This window comes from Bos taurus, chromosome 8, assembly GCF_002263795.3.
Source record: "Bos taurus isolate L1 Dominette 01449 registration number 42190680 breed Hereford chromosome 8, ARS-UCD2.0, whole genome shotgun sequence".
Lineage (NCBI taxonomy): Eukaryota > Metazoa > Chordata > Mammalia > Artiodactyla > Bovidae > Bos > Bos taurus.
Window position 1 is genome coordinate 25,733,893 of NC_037335.1, and position 18,179 is coordinate 25,752,071.

General features: G+C 37.1%; 1 protein-coding gene across 3 annotated transcripts in view; it reads right to left on the reverse strand.

The window, feature by feature from the left end:
• ADAMTSL1 (ADAMTS like 1) overlaps positions 1–18,179 on the reverse strand; it is a 1,134,169-nt gene that overhangs the window by 406,679 nt on the left and 709,311 nt on the right. For all 3 annotated transcript variants that reach the window (XM_059889384.1, XM_024996068.2, XM_015472431.3), the window contains one exon: positions 9,851–9,896. In XM_059889384.1, coding sequence (XP_059745367.1) covers positions 9,851–9,896 — 46 coding nt within the window. The remainder of the gene's footprint in view (positions 1–9,850; positions 9,897–18,179) is intronic.

The following is an 18,179-nucleotide window of genomic DNA, read 5'->3' on the forward strand; positions in this document are numbered from 1 at the left end:
AACTACAGGCCAATATAACTGATGAACATAGATACAAAAATCCTTAACAAAATTCTAGCAAAGAGAATCCAACAACATATTAAAAAGATCATACATCATGACCAAGTGGGCTTTATCCCAGGGATGCAAGGATTCTTCAATATCTGCAAACCAATGTGATACACCACATTAAGAAATTGAAAGATAGAACCCATATGATTATCTCAATAGATGCAAAGAAAGCCTTTGACAAAATTCAACATCCATTTATGATAAAAAAAAAAAAAAAACCTCCAGAAAGCAGGAATAGAAGGAACATACTGCTGCTGCTGCTAAGTCGCTTAAATTGTGTCTGACTCTGTGCAACCCCATAGATGGCAGCCCACCAGGCTCCCTCATCCCTGGGATTCTCCAGGCAAGAACACTGGAGTGGGTTGCCATTTCCTTCTCCAATGCATGAAAGAGAAAAGTGAAAGTGAAGACGCTCAGTCGTGTCCGACTCCTAGTGACCCCATGGACTGCAGCCCACCAGGCTCCTCCATCCATGGGATTTGCCAGGCAAGAGTACTGGAGTGGGTTGCCATTGCCTTCTTCCAGAAGGAACATACCTCAACATAATAAAAGCCATATACAATAAACCCACAGCAAACATTATCCTCAATGGTGAAAAATTGAAACCATTTGCCCTAAAGTCTAGAACAAGACAAGGATGCCCACTCTCACTACTACTATTCAACATAGTTTTGGAAGATTTAGCCATGCTTTTGAACTGTGGTGTTGGAGAAGACTCTTGAGAGTCCCTTGGACTGCAAGGAGATCCAACCAGTCCATTCTGATGGAGATCAGCCCTGGGATTTCTTTGGAAGGAATGATGCTAAAGCTGAAACTCTAGTACTTTGGCCACCTCATGCGAAGAGTTGACTCATTGGAAAAGACTCTGATGCGGGGAGGGATTGGGGGCAGGAGGAGAAAGGGACAACAGAGGATGAGATGGCTGGATGGCATCACTGACTTGATGGACGTGAGTCTGAGTGAACTCCGGGAGTTGGTGATGGACAGGGAGGCCTGGCGTGCTGTGATTCATGGGGTTACAAAGAGTCGGACACGACTGAGCGACTGAACTGAACTGAATCAGAGAAGAAAAGTAAATGAAAGGAACCAGATTGGAAAAGAAGAAGTAAAACTCTCCCTGTTTGCAGATGACATGATCTCTACATAGAAAACCCTAAAGACTCCACCAGAAAATTACTAGAGCTAATCAATTAATATAGTAAAGTTTCAGGATATAAAATTAACACACAGAAATCCCTTGCATTCCTACACACTAACAATGAGAAAACAGAGAAATTAAGGAAACAATTCCATTCACCATTGCAATGAAAAGAATAAAATACTTAGGAATATATCTACCTAAAGAAACAAAAGACCTATTTATAGAAAACTATAAAACATTGACAAAAGAAATCAAAGATGACACAGATAGATGGAGAAATATATCATGTCCATGGATCAGAAGAATCAATATAGTGAAAATGAGTATACTATCCAAAGTATTCTATAGATTCAATGCAATCCCTGTTAAGCTACCAATGGTATTTTTCAGAGAACTAGAACAAATAATTTCACAATTTGTATGGAAATACAAAAAACCTCGAATAGCCAAAGCAATTTTGAGAAAGAAGAATGGAACTGGAGGAATCAACCTGCCTGACTTCAGGTTATGCTACAAGGCTACAGTCATCAAGACAGTATGGTATTGGAACAAAGACAGAAATATAGATCAATGGAACAAAATAGAAAGCCCAGAGATAATGGACACCTTATCTTTGACAAAGGAGGCAAAAATATACAATGGATTAAAGACAATCTCTTTAACAAGTGGTGCTGGGAAAACTGGTCAACCACTTGTAAAAGAATGAAACTAGAACACTTTCTAACACCATACACAAAAATAAACTCAAAATGGATTAAAGATCTAAATGTAAGACCAGAATCTAAAAAACTCCTAGAGGAAAACATAGGCAAAACACTCTGACATAAATCACAGCAGGATCCTCTATGACCCACCTCCCAGAGTAATGGAAATAAAAGCAAAAATAAATAAATGGGACCTAATTAAACTTAAAAGCTTTTACACAATGAAGGAAACTATAAGCAAGGTGAAAAGACAGCCTTCAGAATGGGAGAAAATAATAGCAGATGAAGCAACTGACAAAGAATTAATCTCAAAAATATACAAGCAACTCCTGCAGCTCAATTCCAGAAAAATAAATGACCCAATCAAAAAATGGGCCAAAGAAGTAAACAGATATTTCTCCAAAGAAAACATGCAGATGGCTAACAAACACATGAAAAGCTGCTCAACATCACTCATTATCAGAGAAACGCAAATCAAAACCACAATGAGGTACCATCTCACAGCACTCAGATGGTTGCTATCCAAAAGTCTACAAACAAGAAATGCTGGAGAGGGTGTGGAGAAAAAGGAACCCTTTTATACTGTTGGTGGAGATGCAAACTAGTACACTCACTATGGAGAACAGTGTGGAGATTCCTTAAAAAACTGGAAATAGAATTGCCATATGACCCAGCAATCCCACTGCTGGACATACACACCGAGGAAACCAGAATTGAAAGAGACAAATGTACTCCAGTGTTCATCGCAGCACTGCTTACAATAGCTAGGACATGGAAGCAACCTAGATGTCCATCGGCAGATGAATGGATAAGAAAGCTGTGGTACATATACACAATGGAATATTACTCAGCTATTAAAAAGAATGTATTTGAATCAATTCTAATGAGGTGGATGAAACTGGAGCCTATTATACAGAGTGAAGTAAGCCAGAAAGAAAAACACCAATACAGTATATTAACACATATATTTGGAATTTAGAAAGATGGTAATGATGACCCTATATGTGAGACAGCGAAAGAGACTCAGATGTAAAGAACAGACTTTTGGACTCTGTGGGAGAAGGCGAGGGTGGGATGATTTGAGAAAATAGCATTGAAACTTGTATATTATCATATGTGAAACAGATTGCCAATTCAGGTTCGATGCATGAGATAGGGTGCTCAGGGCTGCTGCAATGGGATGACCCTAAGGGATGGGATGGGGAGGGAGGCGGGAGGGAGATTCAGGATGGGGAACACATGTACACCCATGACTGACTCATGTGAATGCATGGCAAAAACCACCACAATATTGAAAAGCAATTACCTCCAATTAAACTAAGTAAATAAATAAAAGAAAATTCTGACAAAGAAAGTCCTATAGCAGAATGTTCTTTCCTTCCATGAGTTTCTATTCCACTATGACATAAAGCACCAAATGTGCCCTTACTTTATGCTATACAAAGACCTGATGAGAAAAATGGACACGGGATCAAATGGGAATTTATTTTAGATTCATCATTAATAACCACGTGAAGGATGCTATGAAAGCCATGAACCTTTACAACTTCAGTGATGAGAATAACTGGTTAAGATGGCTGATCAAAGTCTACACCAAAGACAAGAACTTTGCTTCTACAGTCCATGTGCGTGCACTTCGATTTAACCCTATTTTATTGCTGGATAAATCTGTTCAATGCAGTACTGTCAGTCACAAAACCAACACAGATATCTTCATTGTTTAGATCTAATAGTCCAGATATAAATTTTTTTAAGAACTACAGAATTTTAGAGCTGGAAGGGATCTTTGAAATCTTAGTTCAATCCTCTTGTTACTTAGGTGCAGAAACTGAGGCACCCAAAGTTATAAACTTGCCCAGGACCACTCTGTCCTATCTGACCATTATAGCTTATGCCTTTGTCTCTAGCTGGAAAGCTGCATGTAAGACATTTCATAGTAATGATGCTGTAGACCATAAAAGTGGATTGTATCCAAGTGAGGACAAAGCCAAGTAACTTAGGAAAAGATATTCTCCATCTAAAATATAGTCTACATCTTCCTACCATTGTCCACTTAGTGCAAGCATCCATTAGTACTCAGGGAAACTACTGGAATCGCTTCTGAAGTGGAATGTCTACTTCCACTCTCTTCTGTGCAATCCATCTCTGGAGTGATCCTGCAGCCAAACCTATTTTTTAAAATCCTGAGTACAACTTTATTTTCCCCTCCCTAAAAGTCTCAGTAGTTCCTCTTGGCTCTAAAACTATAACACTTTATGACACCCAGCATGATCTAGCTCCTGTCTAACTGCACCTTTATTTTTCTTATCTTCTAATACTCTTCTCCTTGCACACTAGTCTCTACACTGACTTTGTTCTTTCTTTGAACACACTACGTTCCTTCATCCTTTAGAGCCTCTGTACTGGCTGTTCCTCCTCTCTGATTCACTATTCCCCTGATATTACCACAGTTCTTTTCTTCCTATCATTCAAATGTCCATCCCCAAGTGGACTTCCCCAACCTTCCAATCTGAAGTCACCACTGATCATTTAATTCTCTGCAGAGCACTGATCACTACCTGATATTATTTCCTTTAAATAACTTGTCTGTTGGTTTGTAATCTGGTTTCCTCCATTAGAACGAAAGCTTCAGGAGAATTAGGTTTTGGTCCTATTCATCAATATACCCCAGTCCTGAGAACAATTCTCATGGTCAGTTATTCTTGGGATGAACAATGTTTTGTCTCCATGTGCTAAAAAGGCTTTTAATGGTTTCAACCATTTCCTCAGAAGACAGAAATCCCTGCCCACCCACCTCACCCCCACTTCTGATTGTTCCCTGAGAGTTTTTAGAAAAGATATGGAAATGTGGTTTACCAACTGTAATCTTGCAAGAGTATTTTTTAAGAACAGTACAGTGCTGCAGTGGAGTAATAAAATCTCAATAAGGAACATAAGAATGCCATCAGCTACTACAGGCACCTTAGCCTAATAGGATGCTAATTGTGGTCACTATCTCTTAAATCTCAGTTCTAGTGAAGATTAAGGACAGTGATGAAGAAACGGTTTATAAGACACATAGCATTCCTCTCACCACTTTGGAAGTCAATTTTAAACATCTAATTAAGATCAAAGCGTTGAGATTTGAGGTTATTTGAACAAACAGGAAAATGTGATATAAGAAGAACTTTGAGAGGATCCAGGGACAATCTGAGACCTAGTAACCCACTTGAATGGTCTGCTGGGTTTACACCCACTGTTTATCCTGATGTGATCCTTGATTTTTGTTTGTTTTAAATTATTTTTGGCTGTGCTATGTGGCATGTGGCATCCTAGTTCCCCGATCAGGCACTGAACCCACCTGCACCCCCAACCACTGGAAGTGCACTGTCTTAACCACTGAACTGCCAAGGAAGTCCCTATCCTTAGCTTTTTCTTTCAGAGAGAGCCTTGTCACTTTTCTTAAAAAGAGCAGGGACTATCCAATGGGAAAAACTGGATGAACTACATCCTTAGGAATGAAAATAGCCTGCTTGGATCAGGTAGAAATGGTATAAGAAGGTACCATGACTCCAAGAACCATGTGAACATTATGGAAACTTTAACTTTCTTATATTGATAGACTCTGTCTATACAGTGATTAACAATAAAACCTTAAAAGCACATGGGCTGATAATTCAGTTGAGCCAGAAAAACTGGTAATCTAAGGAGATCTTTTCTCTTCCTCAGTTTCAGGGAACAAGAACCCAAAGAAATGCTGTATATAGCAAGTACAAAGAATAGAAATACAGAGTGAATCTCTGGAGAAGAAGTGGCTCAGAAGAGGCCTAGGAAGCTGTCCAGGGATTAACAAGTGACCTTAGAGGCTTAACTAATAAGAGGCCCTCAAGTTTTTCCAAAACAAGCAACTAAAAGGGGAATATTTAATTGAATTGTTCTGAACTTCTTAGTTTGAAAAAAAATTGGAATGTGATTATGAAAAAATTCTTTCTTATGAAATGTTTCTTTTGTATTTTTGGCAGTGTTGCTTCTGTCATGGTCAAAAGCCAGAAAAAAAGCATTGAATTACTTGAAGACTCTAGGTTCTCATAAAAAATTCAGTGTCAGTTTGATTCTACAAGCTGCAAAGAGTTGGCTCGTGCTATTGGTTTTAAGTAATGTTAGGTCAGCCTTAGCCTGCATCTGTCCAGGGAAATGCTCATAATGATAACAAGGAAGTTTTGGGCTGTTTCTGAAGATCTTAAAGGAAAGAGTAGGCAGACATCTGCTCATGATGCTTTAAGCATTCACGTCTACTTAGGATAGTCCGGACCCTTTCTATTATCCTTAAAGCTTGAAAGAAAATGAATGGTAGTTAAGGAGATTTCTTTAAAAACATCATGTCTGTGTGCTTTTCATATTTTATAATTCATTTAATTAAAAAATGTTTTCATTATGTTTGCTTTTGTGTATTTTTTTTAATTGGAGTACAGTTGATTTACCATTTTGTGTTAGTTTCAGGTGTACAGCAAAATGATTCAGTTATATATACATATATCACTATTTTTTCAGATTCTTTTCCCTTATAGGTTATTATAAAATATTGAATACAGTTCCCTGTGCTATACAGTAGGTCCTCATTGGTTATCTATTTTAAATATAGTAGTGTATATATGTTAACACCCAAACTCCTTATTTAACCCTCCCCATCTCCTTCTCCTTTGGTAACTATAAGTTTGTTTTCTATGTTATGTGTCTTTAAAATGATTATATATATATATGTATACATATATAACACACACATATATATATTACCACAATAAAAAGGATCATAAAGAAAACCAATGAGCTATAGTATATTTATACCAAAATTTTTTCATGCTGTAACTACAACAAACTGTCAATTTTTAAAAAATGTAATAAAAGTCACCACAGCTATTTGATCTTTTTAATTAATCAGCAGTTGAATGAGGGGTGTGTGTGTGTGCATGGTGAAGAAGACAATGCTATGGGTTATGTTATATGTCACTAGTATCTTAAATGGAAATAGAGAAATGAACTAGGCAAAATATTCTATTGAACAATTGCTTCTACTTCTAATTATCAGCCCTTCTAGTCACTTTTGTTCCTGGTCAGGCATTTATATAAAATACTGTTCACTCATTTTAGTCTTTCTCATCTCATTTGTCTTCTGGCCAGGGGTCACCTCTACTGCCCATCTCGCTTTTTTAAAAGGAAAAATTATTGAAGTATAGTTGATTTACAATGTGTTAATTTCAAGCATACAGCAAAGTGAACCAGTTATACATATATCCACTCTTTTTTTAGATTCTTTTCCCATATAGATTATTACAGAGTATTAAAGTAGAATTCTCTGTGCAATACAGTAGGTCCTTATTAGTTATCTTAAATATAGTCATGTGTATATGTTAATCCCCAAATCCTAATTTATTTTTCCACTTCTGTTTTGCCTTTGTTAACTATAAGTTTGCTTTCAACATCTATGACTTTATTTCTGCTTTGTAAATAAGCTCATTTGTACTATTTGGATAAAGAAGATGTGGTACATATACACAGTGAATATTACTTTACCATAAACAAGAATGAAATGATGCCATTTGCAGCAACATGGATGGACCTATAGATTACCAAATTAAGTAAAGTAAGTCAGACGGAGAAAGACAAATATTGTGTGATATTGCTCATATGTGGATTCCATTGTACATTTTTGGGGGGCATCTCAGTATTGCCAGACTAAGACCTAACAGACTCTGGACCACATTCTCTGTAAGAGCAAGCTCTCTAATCTCAGTTGAACCCCCTCTGCTACAACAACGTGGTCTTCAAAAGTTTTCTATATCCTCAATTTGTGTCTTTCTCAATTTGTGTCTGTTTTTAAGAACAGAGTTTATGTCCTTTCCCTCTATCAAGATTCCTTCTCTTCTTGTCATCCAATGCTGGCTTTGGGACCTGTGGCATCAAGTCTACTCTTACCTGCAAATATCACCCAGCTTGCCCTCCAGATCAAACTCATCTCTCAAGGCTCTCTTATTTAAAAAACAAACAAACAAAAAAAAAGCAACACATCCTCCCACCCTTCTGTGGCTCTACAAATGATGGAGTGTCTCTGTTAACACTTTATAGGAACAACAGACCTATAGATTCCATTTCTTTGTTAATATGCTTTATGTACTGCATCTTGATTCCATTCCTGATACACTAGAGTAACTGCTTCTGGCCTGGAGAATTCCATGGACAGAGGAGCCTGGGGTCACAAAGAATTGGACATGACTCATTGACTTTCACTTTCACTTTTCTCTCAAACCTCTCAGTGTTCACACTTTTGATAATGACATTCACCATTCTTCTAGAAGACCAGTACTCATTTTGCATTCAACAAATATTTACTGTATGCTTGATAAATATATAAGTTCTAGGCACTGGGGATGAAGGAGTGGATAAGGTAAACGACACTCTATTTATGCTTAAGGAATTCACATTCTAGAGTCAGGGAACAGAACATAAATAAAGACTCAAATAAGATAGGGACTTCCTTGGTGGTCCAGTGGTTAAAAGTCCATCAGCCAATGCAGGGGATATGGGTTTGATCCCTGGTTGGGGAACTAAGATCCCACATTCCTAGGGGCAACTAAGCTCACACACCACAACTAGAGAAGCCCACACTGTGCAAAAAAGTCAAAAAAAAAAAAAAAAAAAGCTAAATATGATTGACTGACTATTGTGAGAGCTGGGAGCCAAGCAATGGTACAACTATATTAGATAAAGTAGTCAAGGAAATCTCTTTGAAGAGGTGGCATTTGAGCTCAGATCACAATAAGGAAGATGCCCATCATGCAAACAACAACAAAAAAGAACATCTTTAAGAAAGTGATTCAGAAGCACTAGAGCTCTAAACATGCATGTAAATCATTCCTTTACTCCCACTACAAGTCATCACTCTAACTAAATTACTTGGGAAGTCTTACAGAGTGACTTTAATTTTGACCTCTCATATCTATTTCCTCCTGTTTTCACCCTTCATTACTTCTCGCTCTCCACTTGTTTTCTGTTCCAGTGCATCCCTCACAACATTACAGAATTAAACTTCCCAAAGTGGAACTCAACAATATCCTACTCTCACTCCACAACCTCTGGTGACCCTCCATTAGTAACTGAAGGAAAATAAACTTGGAAGCTTAATATTCAAATCTCTTCATGGTGTAACTTCAAAATATCTTTCAATTCTTCTCTTCCATACTGCTAAGCACAATCCTATTTAAATTCGTGTTCAGAACACACCTTCAATATTCCTGTCTCCAAAGTTGCCTGTTATGTCTCCTCCACTTGGACTGGCTATCATCTCCTCCCACCTAGTCTGGGCCAATCACAGCCTTCCTAGGCTTCTCAGCCCTACGTCAAATCACCTCCTTCTGGAAGGCCCTTCAGATTTCTCTCTGCTTTTAACCCACAAGAACGTAATCCCTTTCTTTCTACATTTGTCAGCATCTGTCTTCTCTTGCTACATCCCTTACCATAACACAGATGTTTTAAGACAGCAACCACATGCTATTGATCTTCGTAGTAGTTCAGTGCCTCACATACAGTTGGTATTGAACAGTATTTGTTAAACGAATTAATTTATCAAATCTGAGTTTGATGAACTGATGTTTATTTCATGATTCCCAAGTGGTTTCTCTTTTCTCATTTCTCTTTTTGCTTTCAAGAGACCTAGATGTGAAGCCAGAAAGCAGAGAGGAAACACAGTTCTTATTTTTAAATAGTGTAGTTAGTTTCAATCTGGCCAAGTGATTAAAAGTTTGTCTTGAGGAACATTAAAAATAACTATTTTTTAATGTATATAATCCATATACCATGAAATAAATAACTCTTGGTAATATACTAATTAGTTGATATCTGCTCAGGATACATGAGACTGCTTAGCATTATTCAGGGCTTACAAAATACATTATCACAATCATAGAAGGTTAATGCTTACCACATTACTGCATGTTCTATATCGGATATTTCTTCCCTCACAGCTCCTGGGGGAAGGGAAAAAAAAACAACTCATTACCACCAACGAAAGGCCCCAGATTTCAATGGTTCTCTTAGAAAATCAATTTCCTCTTTAATACCAGTATAAGAGCCTCTGTTTTCTTTTGAGTATGCCCTTGTAGGAATTAACTATCAAATACTAAATAGAGCAGAAGAAGCTGAATATGCAAATTGACTTCTCCATTAGACTTGAAACTAAGTATTAATTTTGCTTCAAAAGTTCTCAAAATAAGTATAGCAAGTTCCCTAAATATGAACCTTCAAGTTGAACACGTGCAAAGATGTGAAGGTGAGTTCACACAGCCAATCATGTAAGTTAGCTCATGGGTCTGGTGCACATTGCCACCTGTGTGAATCCTTTACAAGTGGCTGTGCTTTTGTGTACTTAACTGTAAGGTACTGTATAGAGTACAGTACCACAGTATCTTTATTTCAAGCCCAGGATGTCAGGAAGCATACAAACAGCAGAGATGTAGCTGGTCCTGCTAAGAAGCACCAGGAATTGGAGGCCCAGAGAAAGGATAAAGGAAAACAAGAGGAACAAGAAGTAACTGAAGAACCAGTGAGAGTCATGATGGGGTAAATGGCAAAGGGATTTTCTTCATTTGAGGAGACACTGTTAGTCTTTTGAGGCACAGGACTGGAACACAGAATGATATACAAAGGTTGCAGCAGCCATTCAGAATGCATCCAGTGCTACTGTGTCATCTATGATGAGAAAAAAAGAACTAGTGTCCAGACATCACTGGATTCTTCTTTCAAGAGGACAGATAGAACTGAATCCAGCAAAGAACCAGAACTTGTGCCAACAATGTCAGGCGTGACTGAAATTGCAGCTTTCCCTCCATCTCCTATTACTGATGAACCTTCAGCTCTCCTATCTCCCACCTCTTCTCCCTCCTCCAGTCAGTAACTCTCCTTGCCTGTTCAGTAGGCGCCAGGCCCTGTATGTTACCTGTTGTACTGTCCTATTGTACTTTTCAAGGTACTGCACTGTAAGATTAGAAGCTTTTTATTTCTTGTGTTTGTTTTTGTGTGTGTGTGTGTGTATTATGTACGTGAAAAGCATTATAAACCTATTATGGTACAGTACTGTATAGTCAATTGTGTTAGTTGGGCACTTAAGCTAACTTTGTTTGGCTTATGAACAAATCGGATTTATGAATGTGCTCTTGGAACAGAACTTGCTTATATGTAGGGGACTTACTGTACTTATTTGTTGCTGTATTTCTTAAAATTACACATTTAAGGACACAAAAAGTCATAATTCTTAAAGCAATAGTTTCAGTGCTAAAGTACATGCTCATTGTAGGGTTTTAGAAAAGAAAGATGACCTCAAAGAAAAAAATCCCATACTCCCATAGTTGTCTCATGTAAAGATAATTACTGTTATTTTGATATATTAATTTCTTTCCAGTTCAGAGGAAATAACAGCACTTCTACATTTTTATAGCCTGCTTTGTTTCCACTTAAATTTTTTGAAGGTATTTCTCACACTACTAAGTAACTTTAAAAACATCATTTTGAGAGCTACATACTATTCCATGGAATGGTGTAACCTGTGAAATCATTCTTTCGTTTCTTGTCATGTAAGCAATTTCCAACATAGAGGTTGATATATGATAGTGTGATAAATCATGTCCATGTATGTTTTATCCAAGTTTCTGCCTATGTCTTTAGAAAAGATAAGTTTCTAAAAGTGGAATTATGACACTAAAAGCAATGAACTTTTATATGGCTCTTGATAAATATAGCCAAATTGTATTCCATAAAGGCTGTACTACTACATACCCCCACCAGCAATACAAGGGAGTTTCCATTTTACTGAACTCTTGTGAACAGAAACAATCAATTTTTGATGAACCATTCAATGATGGCATAAGAACAGTAGTAATCTGCTCTTTTCAAAATAAGTCACATTTTAAAAAAAGTAAAATATAATATGAAATTCTGAGAGAATGCTTATACTAATAATAAATAAATATGGAATTCCAGGTACATTTCTGAAGTGTTTTTGTACATTAGAACCCTAGGAGACAGGGTACTAACATCAGATCCATTTTATGGATGAGATCATGGAAGCTTAGGGAGCTTAAGTAACTTGCCCAAATCACACAACTAGTAAGTAGTAGAGCTGAGATTTGAAACTGAGCCATTCAGAGCTTACACACATAACTGTGATGCTTCACTGTCCCAATTTACTTGTTTGTTCAGCACACATCTACTGAACTTCTATTATGAGTTCAACAGAACTCAATGCATTTACTTCTGGGAATATAAAGAAGAATGAGTATGACCTAGTCTTCACTGTTAAGAAAATTATTCATACAATTCTGACTTGGTGTAAGAAATGCTAGATAGTATTTGTGTTAGGTCTTCAGAACACTATCAGAAAGAAAATGTCATCTGAAAATATGATTGCTGTTGTTCAGTTGCTCAGTTGTGTCGACTCTTTGCAAATCCATGGACTGCAGCACGCCAGGTTTCCCTGTCCTTCACCATCTCCCAGAGTCTGCTCAAATTCATGTCCATTGAGTCACTGATGCCATCCAACCATCTCATTCTGTGTAGTCCCCTTCTCCTCCTGCATTCTGTCTTTCCCAGCATCATGGTCTTTTCCAGTGAGTCAGCTCTTTGCAACAGGGGACCAAAAGTATTGGAGCTTCAACTTCAGCATCAGTCCTTCCAATGAATATTCAAGGTTGATTTCCTTTAGGATTGACTGGTTTGATCTCCTTGCTGCCCAAGGAATTCACAAGAGTATTCTTCAGCACCATAGTTTGAAAGCATCGACTCTTTGGTACTCAGCCTTTGGGTAAAATACAATTACCCAAAGGCTATCTTAGAGAGATAGAAAAGTCCTAGGCTTGAAGACTTGACTATAACCAGACTGACTACATTAATATGCACTCAACAACAGAATGGGACCAAGGAAAGACAAGGCTGGCCAGAATCATAGAAAAAAGGAGAATGGAAGAAATACTAGGTTGTCAGTGCCCTGCCCAACAATGGCCCAGGCTAATGTCCAATGATCCTCCTGATCCCCTTAGCTAGGTAGTTGCCATCACAGTACAGATGCCTCATACCAACCTACCTGCTGCCAGTGAGCTTTTTGCTTATTCCAGAAATATCCCTCATTATAATACTATGTTGATCAAGCCATTTGCCAAGAGCAGTCTTTTTTTATATGACTGCTAAGAGGCAGAGGGGCTGGTTATGCTGCGATGGGTATGGTTCATGTTATGGACATGTAAGTAAATAAATAATTTTCATTGTAAGTGAATAAATTAGTATTTTAATTAAATATTAATCTCACAGGCCAAGTCACTGTGAGTCTGCCTCCAAGAGAAGGATCTGTTCTTTATGTGATTGCTAAAAATATATCAGGTTTCTGAGTTTAAAAAGATGAGAGCTAGGCTCCAGCTTATGATAAATTTTACATGGTAATTAATTCTGTGACCTGGAGATCTTTGGTAGCATGCCATGTAGACATCAGTGTTGGCTGAATATGGTATGTTTTTTGATTTTGAAATTCCTGGAGCATATATGACATAGTGTAGTGGTCAGTGGTAACCACTTTGAAAGCAGAGTCTTCTTTCTGAAATCCTGCCCCTTATTCCTTAGTTTCTATACCTCAGTTCTGTCATCTGTAAAATGGAATAGTAATACTTATATCCTGGGATTATTTTGAGGAGTAACCAAGTTAATATTTGTGAAGCAGTTCAAACAGTGCTTCACATACAGAAGCATTATGTAGACATTTAACAAAGTAATTGTGTAAAAGATGTAAAAATATAATAGATATTAAAAGAGATGAAGGATACGTGGAGAAGAAACCAAAGGCAAAAATTCAGAGGAATGAAAAGATATGGTGTGTTTCTACATTTTCAAGCAGTTATGGAGTTTTGGGTGTATACAGGGAATTGCAGGAGATAAAAATGCCTTCTAGCCATGAATTTTGCAGTAGGTAAAGGGGACCCATTGAGGCAGTTAAAACAAAGGCGATCCAATGATGATTTCTTGCTTGTGAACTCTGGCATTAATCATGAAGACTTTAAAATGCTATGTTTTTCACCCTCCTTTTATTTTCCTAACCTCATTTCCCTGAAAGGTTAATGGAAACACTTCTGAACTAGGAGTTTGATGATGTGAGTCATAGATTTTGCTCTTTCCCTTGCATAAGTGTCTCAGCGCCTCAGATTTTGCTTCCTCATCTGTCAGCTGGATATCACTGGATCTGGAAATGGCCCTGCCTAAAGTTGTGATGCTTTTGAACTGTGGTGTTGGAGAAGACTCTTGAGATTCCCTTGGACTGCAAGGAGATCCAACCAGTACATCTTAAAGGGGAAAATCAGTCCTAAATATTCATTGGAAGGACTGATATTGAAGCTGAAACTTCAATGCTTTGGCCACCTGATGGGAAGAACTGACTCATTTGAAAAGACCCTGATGCTGGGAAAGATTGAAGGCAAGAGGAGAAGGGGACAACAGAGGATGAGATGGTTGGACGGCATCATTGACTTGATGGACATGAGTTTGAGCAAGCTCCAGGAGCTGGTGATGGACAGGGAAGTCCAGTGTGCTGCAGTCCATGGGGTCACAGAGTCAGATACGACTGAGCGGCCAAACTGACTGAAAGCTGTGATCACTGAGATAACTCACACAAGCTGTAGTCAAACACCAAGGGGTTATTATAGAGGTAATGCTTACAAAAATAAAACAAAACCCCACCACAAAGCAGAAAAATACCCACTTCAATACTTTAAATCAGCCTTTTCCTAGATATTTTAAAGTATGAATACTTACTCATGTTTCGAAAGCATCCTTGAGACAGAACGAGAGATTATCATGCTAAGTGAAGTAAATCAGATAAAGACAAATATATGACATCACTTACATGTGAAATCTAAAAATTACAAAACATAACGTACTCACAAACACAAAAAACAAACTTATGAGCATCAAAGGGGAAAGGCAGGGGGAAGGTAAATTAGGAATATGGGATTAATAGATATACACTACTATATATAAAATAAACAACAAGGATTTACTGTATAGCGCAGGGAACTATATTCAGTATCTAGTAATAACCTATAATGGAAAATAATCTGAAAGGCATCTATATCTACACCTCTCTCTCTCTCTCTCTCTCTATATATATATATATATATATATCTGAATGCCTTGGTGTACACCTTAAACTAACACAATATTGTAAATCAACTATAGTTCAATAATTTTTTTAAAAAGCATCCTTGGATAATAGGAGATACAAGTATACAATGTAAAAGACTGAATTAAATGCTTTTCATTTAGCAAATGCAAAACAAAAACAAACACAGCAAATAAAACACTTAACATTATTTCTAAAGAACATCCTGCAATTATCTAACACCTAATAATGATTTGCAAATAATTTAATTCTGCTGCTAAATTAAGTCTTCATTTTACTGTATTGTATTACTTTTTGAGTGAGAGATTATTTGAGTGAAATATGGTATTAAACCCTGGAGAAGAAAATGGCAACCCACTCCATTATTTTTGCCTGGGAAATCCCATGGACAGAGGAGCCTGGTGGGCTACATGTTATTGGGTAGCAAAGAGTCAGACAACTGAGAGACTAAACAACAATGATATTGAAGCAGTAATATTTGAGTTTGGAAAAGTCTTTATTATTAAAAGACATTACCTAATTGTGGACAATAATATTAATACTAACCTCTACTATATGTATATTGAGTACTATAGATATCTGGTTCAGTATTAGGTATTCTGTGCACATTATCTCTACCTCTTCCATCAACTGGAAGGTTTTATCACTCCTACTTAATAGGTGAGAAAAGTGAGGCTGAGAAAGGCTAGGAGGCTGAAAACCATATATATAAAAAAGAGAGAACTAGGGATTGGAACTCAGGTTTGCCTAAATAAAGTATATAAAACAATAATAATACAAAAGGAACAAGACATACTTAAGATGTGTAAAATACTAACAGTAGATCAAATCTGGGAGGCTGAGCTGAGGAGTTCACTGCATCTTATTTTCCACATCAATGTATACCACCTGCTTCTCAATTCTGAGAAATCCAGTGAGTAAATGACATCTAGATCCACTCTGTAAATTTGCAACATCTCTAAGAGAACCACACTCCTCAGTAAAATGTAGTGTGAAAGAACTTCAGTGAAAAAAACTTGCAGTTTTTAAAAGTTCAAGTTTAATAAATTTGAATACAAAATTTACTTAAGTAACAAAGTGACTATTTCACCACAAGGATTTTAATTTTTGCCAAGCATGAATTTCTTCATCCAAGGCATTTATCTGGGCACAAAAGCCTCATGTGAGAATTATGCAGTAAAAAATATTTTCTTCCCTTTTAAAACTTCTTTAAAAAATAGTCTGTTAATATAAAACAGCTGAATTATTTTCTTCACATTTTAACAAAATAAAATTCACCTCTGGAAAGGAAAACAAGCATTAGAAATTTCAGTCCAAAATGGTTTCCGAGGAAAGTTATAGGCCATTAATAACAAATGAGTTAAGTAAATTCGCCTGCTTAATGCAAACTATGAGAGTTACAGGACTGTATTTAGTGAGTTAAGTATTGGACCAATTAATGAATCAGAAACCTTCAAGTATAAAAGAACAAAATGTAAAAAAATATATTTTGAAACCAAATTTGAACAGAGAGTTCCTTATTGATATCAGCACTTCACTCCTAACCAGTCAATTAAGTTCCTTTTCTCAGTTACAAGCTATTGTTTGTGAATTACTCAAACTTTAATTCACTTATAATGAGATTAGTATAGGCTTGAAGAATACTTTATTGGTCTCCAATTAACACATAACAAACCATCCAAACTCCTCCAATACCTAAAATCCTGATGTTATCCTAGTTTCAATTACCATAATTTAACAATCTTGGAAGAGATGACTTGCCATAGAAAATTAAAAAGCTCCCTTTCTAGGCTTTAGCCATCTATTGGCTTTTTTTGTCCCTGCTTACTTTGAAAGAGGAAGGTATATTTGATTTATCTCTCATTAAGAATTTTAAAAATCTGATAAAATACATCGATTTAAATTACAAATTCTTCTCATCTCTTCTCTAAGATTCTTCTGGTGAAATAATCAGACTCATCCTTGGTGTTAGTGTATCATTTCAAGAAAATCTGGTAATTATGTACTTTCAATACCAGAGTTCTTAAGGACAATAACACTTATATTAGGCTCATGAAGCTTTGCCTTTGATTACCTAAAACCAAAGAGTGCCGTTAAGTAAGAACAGGTTACTGAATTTCTCTGAGTACCTCCTGCCTTTCAAATATGGACTCATGGGCAATGAATTTTGAAATAAGAGCGTTCATCTGCTTATCTCTCTCTCTTTTTTAATCATCCAAAAGGAAACTATGTGCTCTTTACAAGAGAACAGGCCTGAAACCATATCAGCAACTCACGCCAGGAAGACTGTGTCCTTTAGACTATGGGTCCGAAAACGACCGTGATTTGGACAAGACCAACAGTTTGAGAGCCCCAGCCAGGGCTTCATGGAGTGCTAGAGCACTGCTTTCCTCCTTCACTTCAAGTGAAACTTTCAGTGTTCACGGGAGCCAGAGAGCAGGAGGGGGTCCCCTAGGAGCCAGTTAAAATACTTCTCCATTTCTGGGGCTTTTTACGAAGACCTCAAGAGGAATAACAAACTCCGAGAACACCCAAGAGGACCAAGTGCAAATGCACTGTTGGGCTGCTTTTCACGTTCCATAGACACATTATCATAAGAGTTTCCTTTGGGAATTGACACTTGATACCAATGAACTTGACCATTAAAAAAGAAGTTATATGAACCTGCAGACACTGTGTGTAATGCTATCCTCAGATGCTCACTATCCTAATCCATGGGTCAAGCTGGATGCAGAAAACCTAGGCACTAGAACTGGAGGTGCATGCACCGCAGATGGTTAGCAGTGGTCTTGCTTTGCACGAGGGAGAAAAGGAGTTAGAAGACATGTCATTCCTGTGACTCTCCTAAGTCTCAAGTTCTCATTTTCCCCTTAGATCTCTCTGTCTCACTCTTGTGCTTAAAAAAGTCATTCTTTAATGTTCTGTGTTTTATTCTATGTTTAAAACAGAATATCTTTCATGAGAATCAAAATGAGCCTTGTTTATGTAGAAACTTGTGTGACACTTGGTCCAAATAGGAGTCAATTCAACACTGTCCTTTCTTCAAAAAGTATATATATAAAAACAGAGAGTAGAATCCTACCAGGATCCTGGAGGT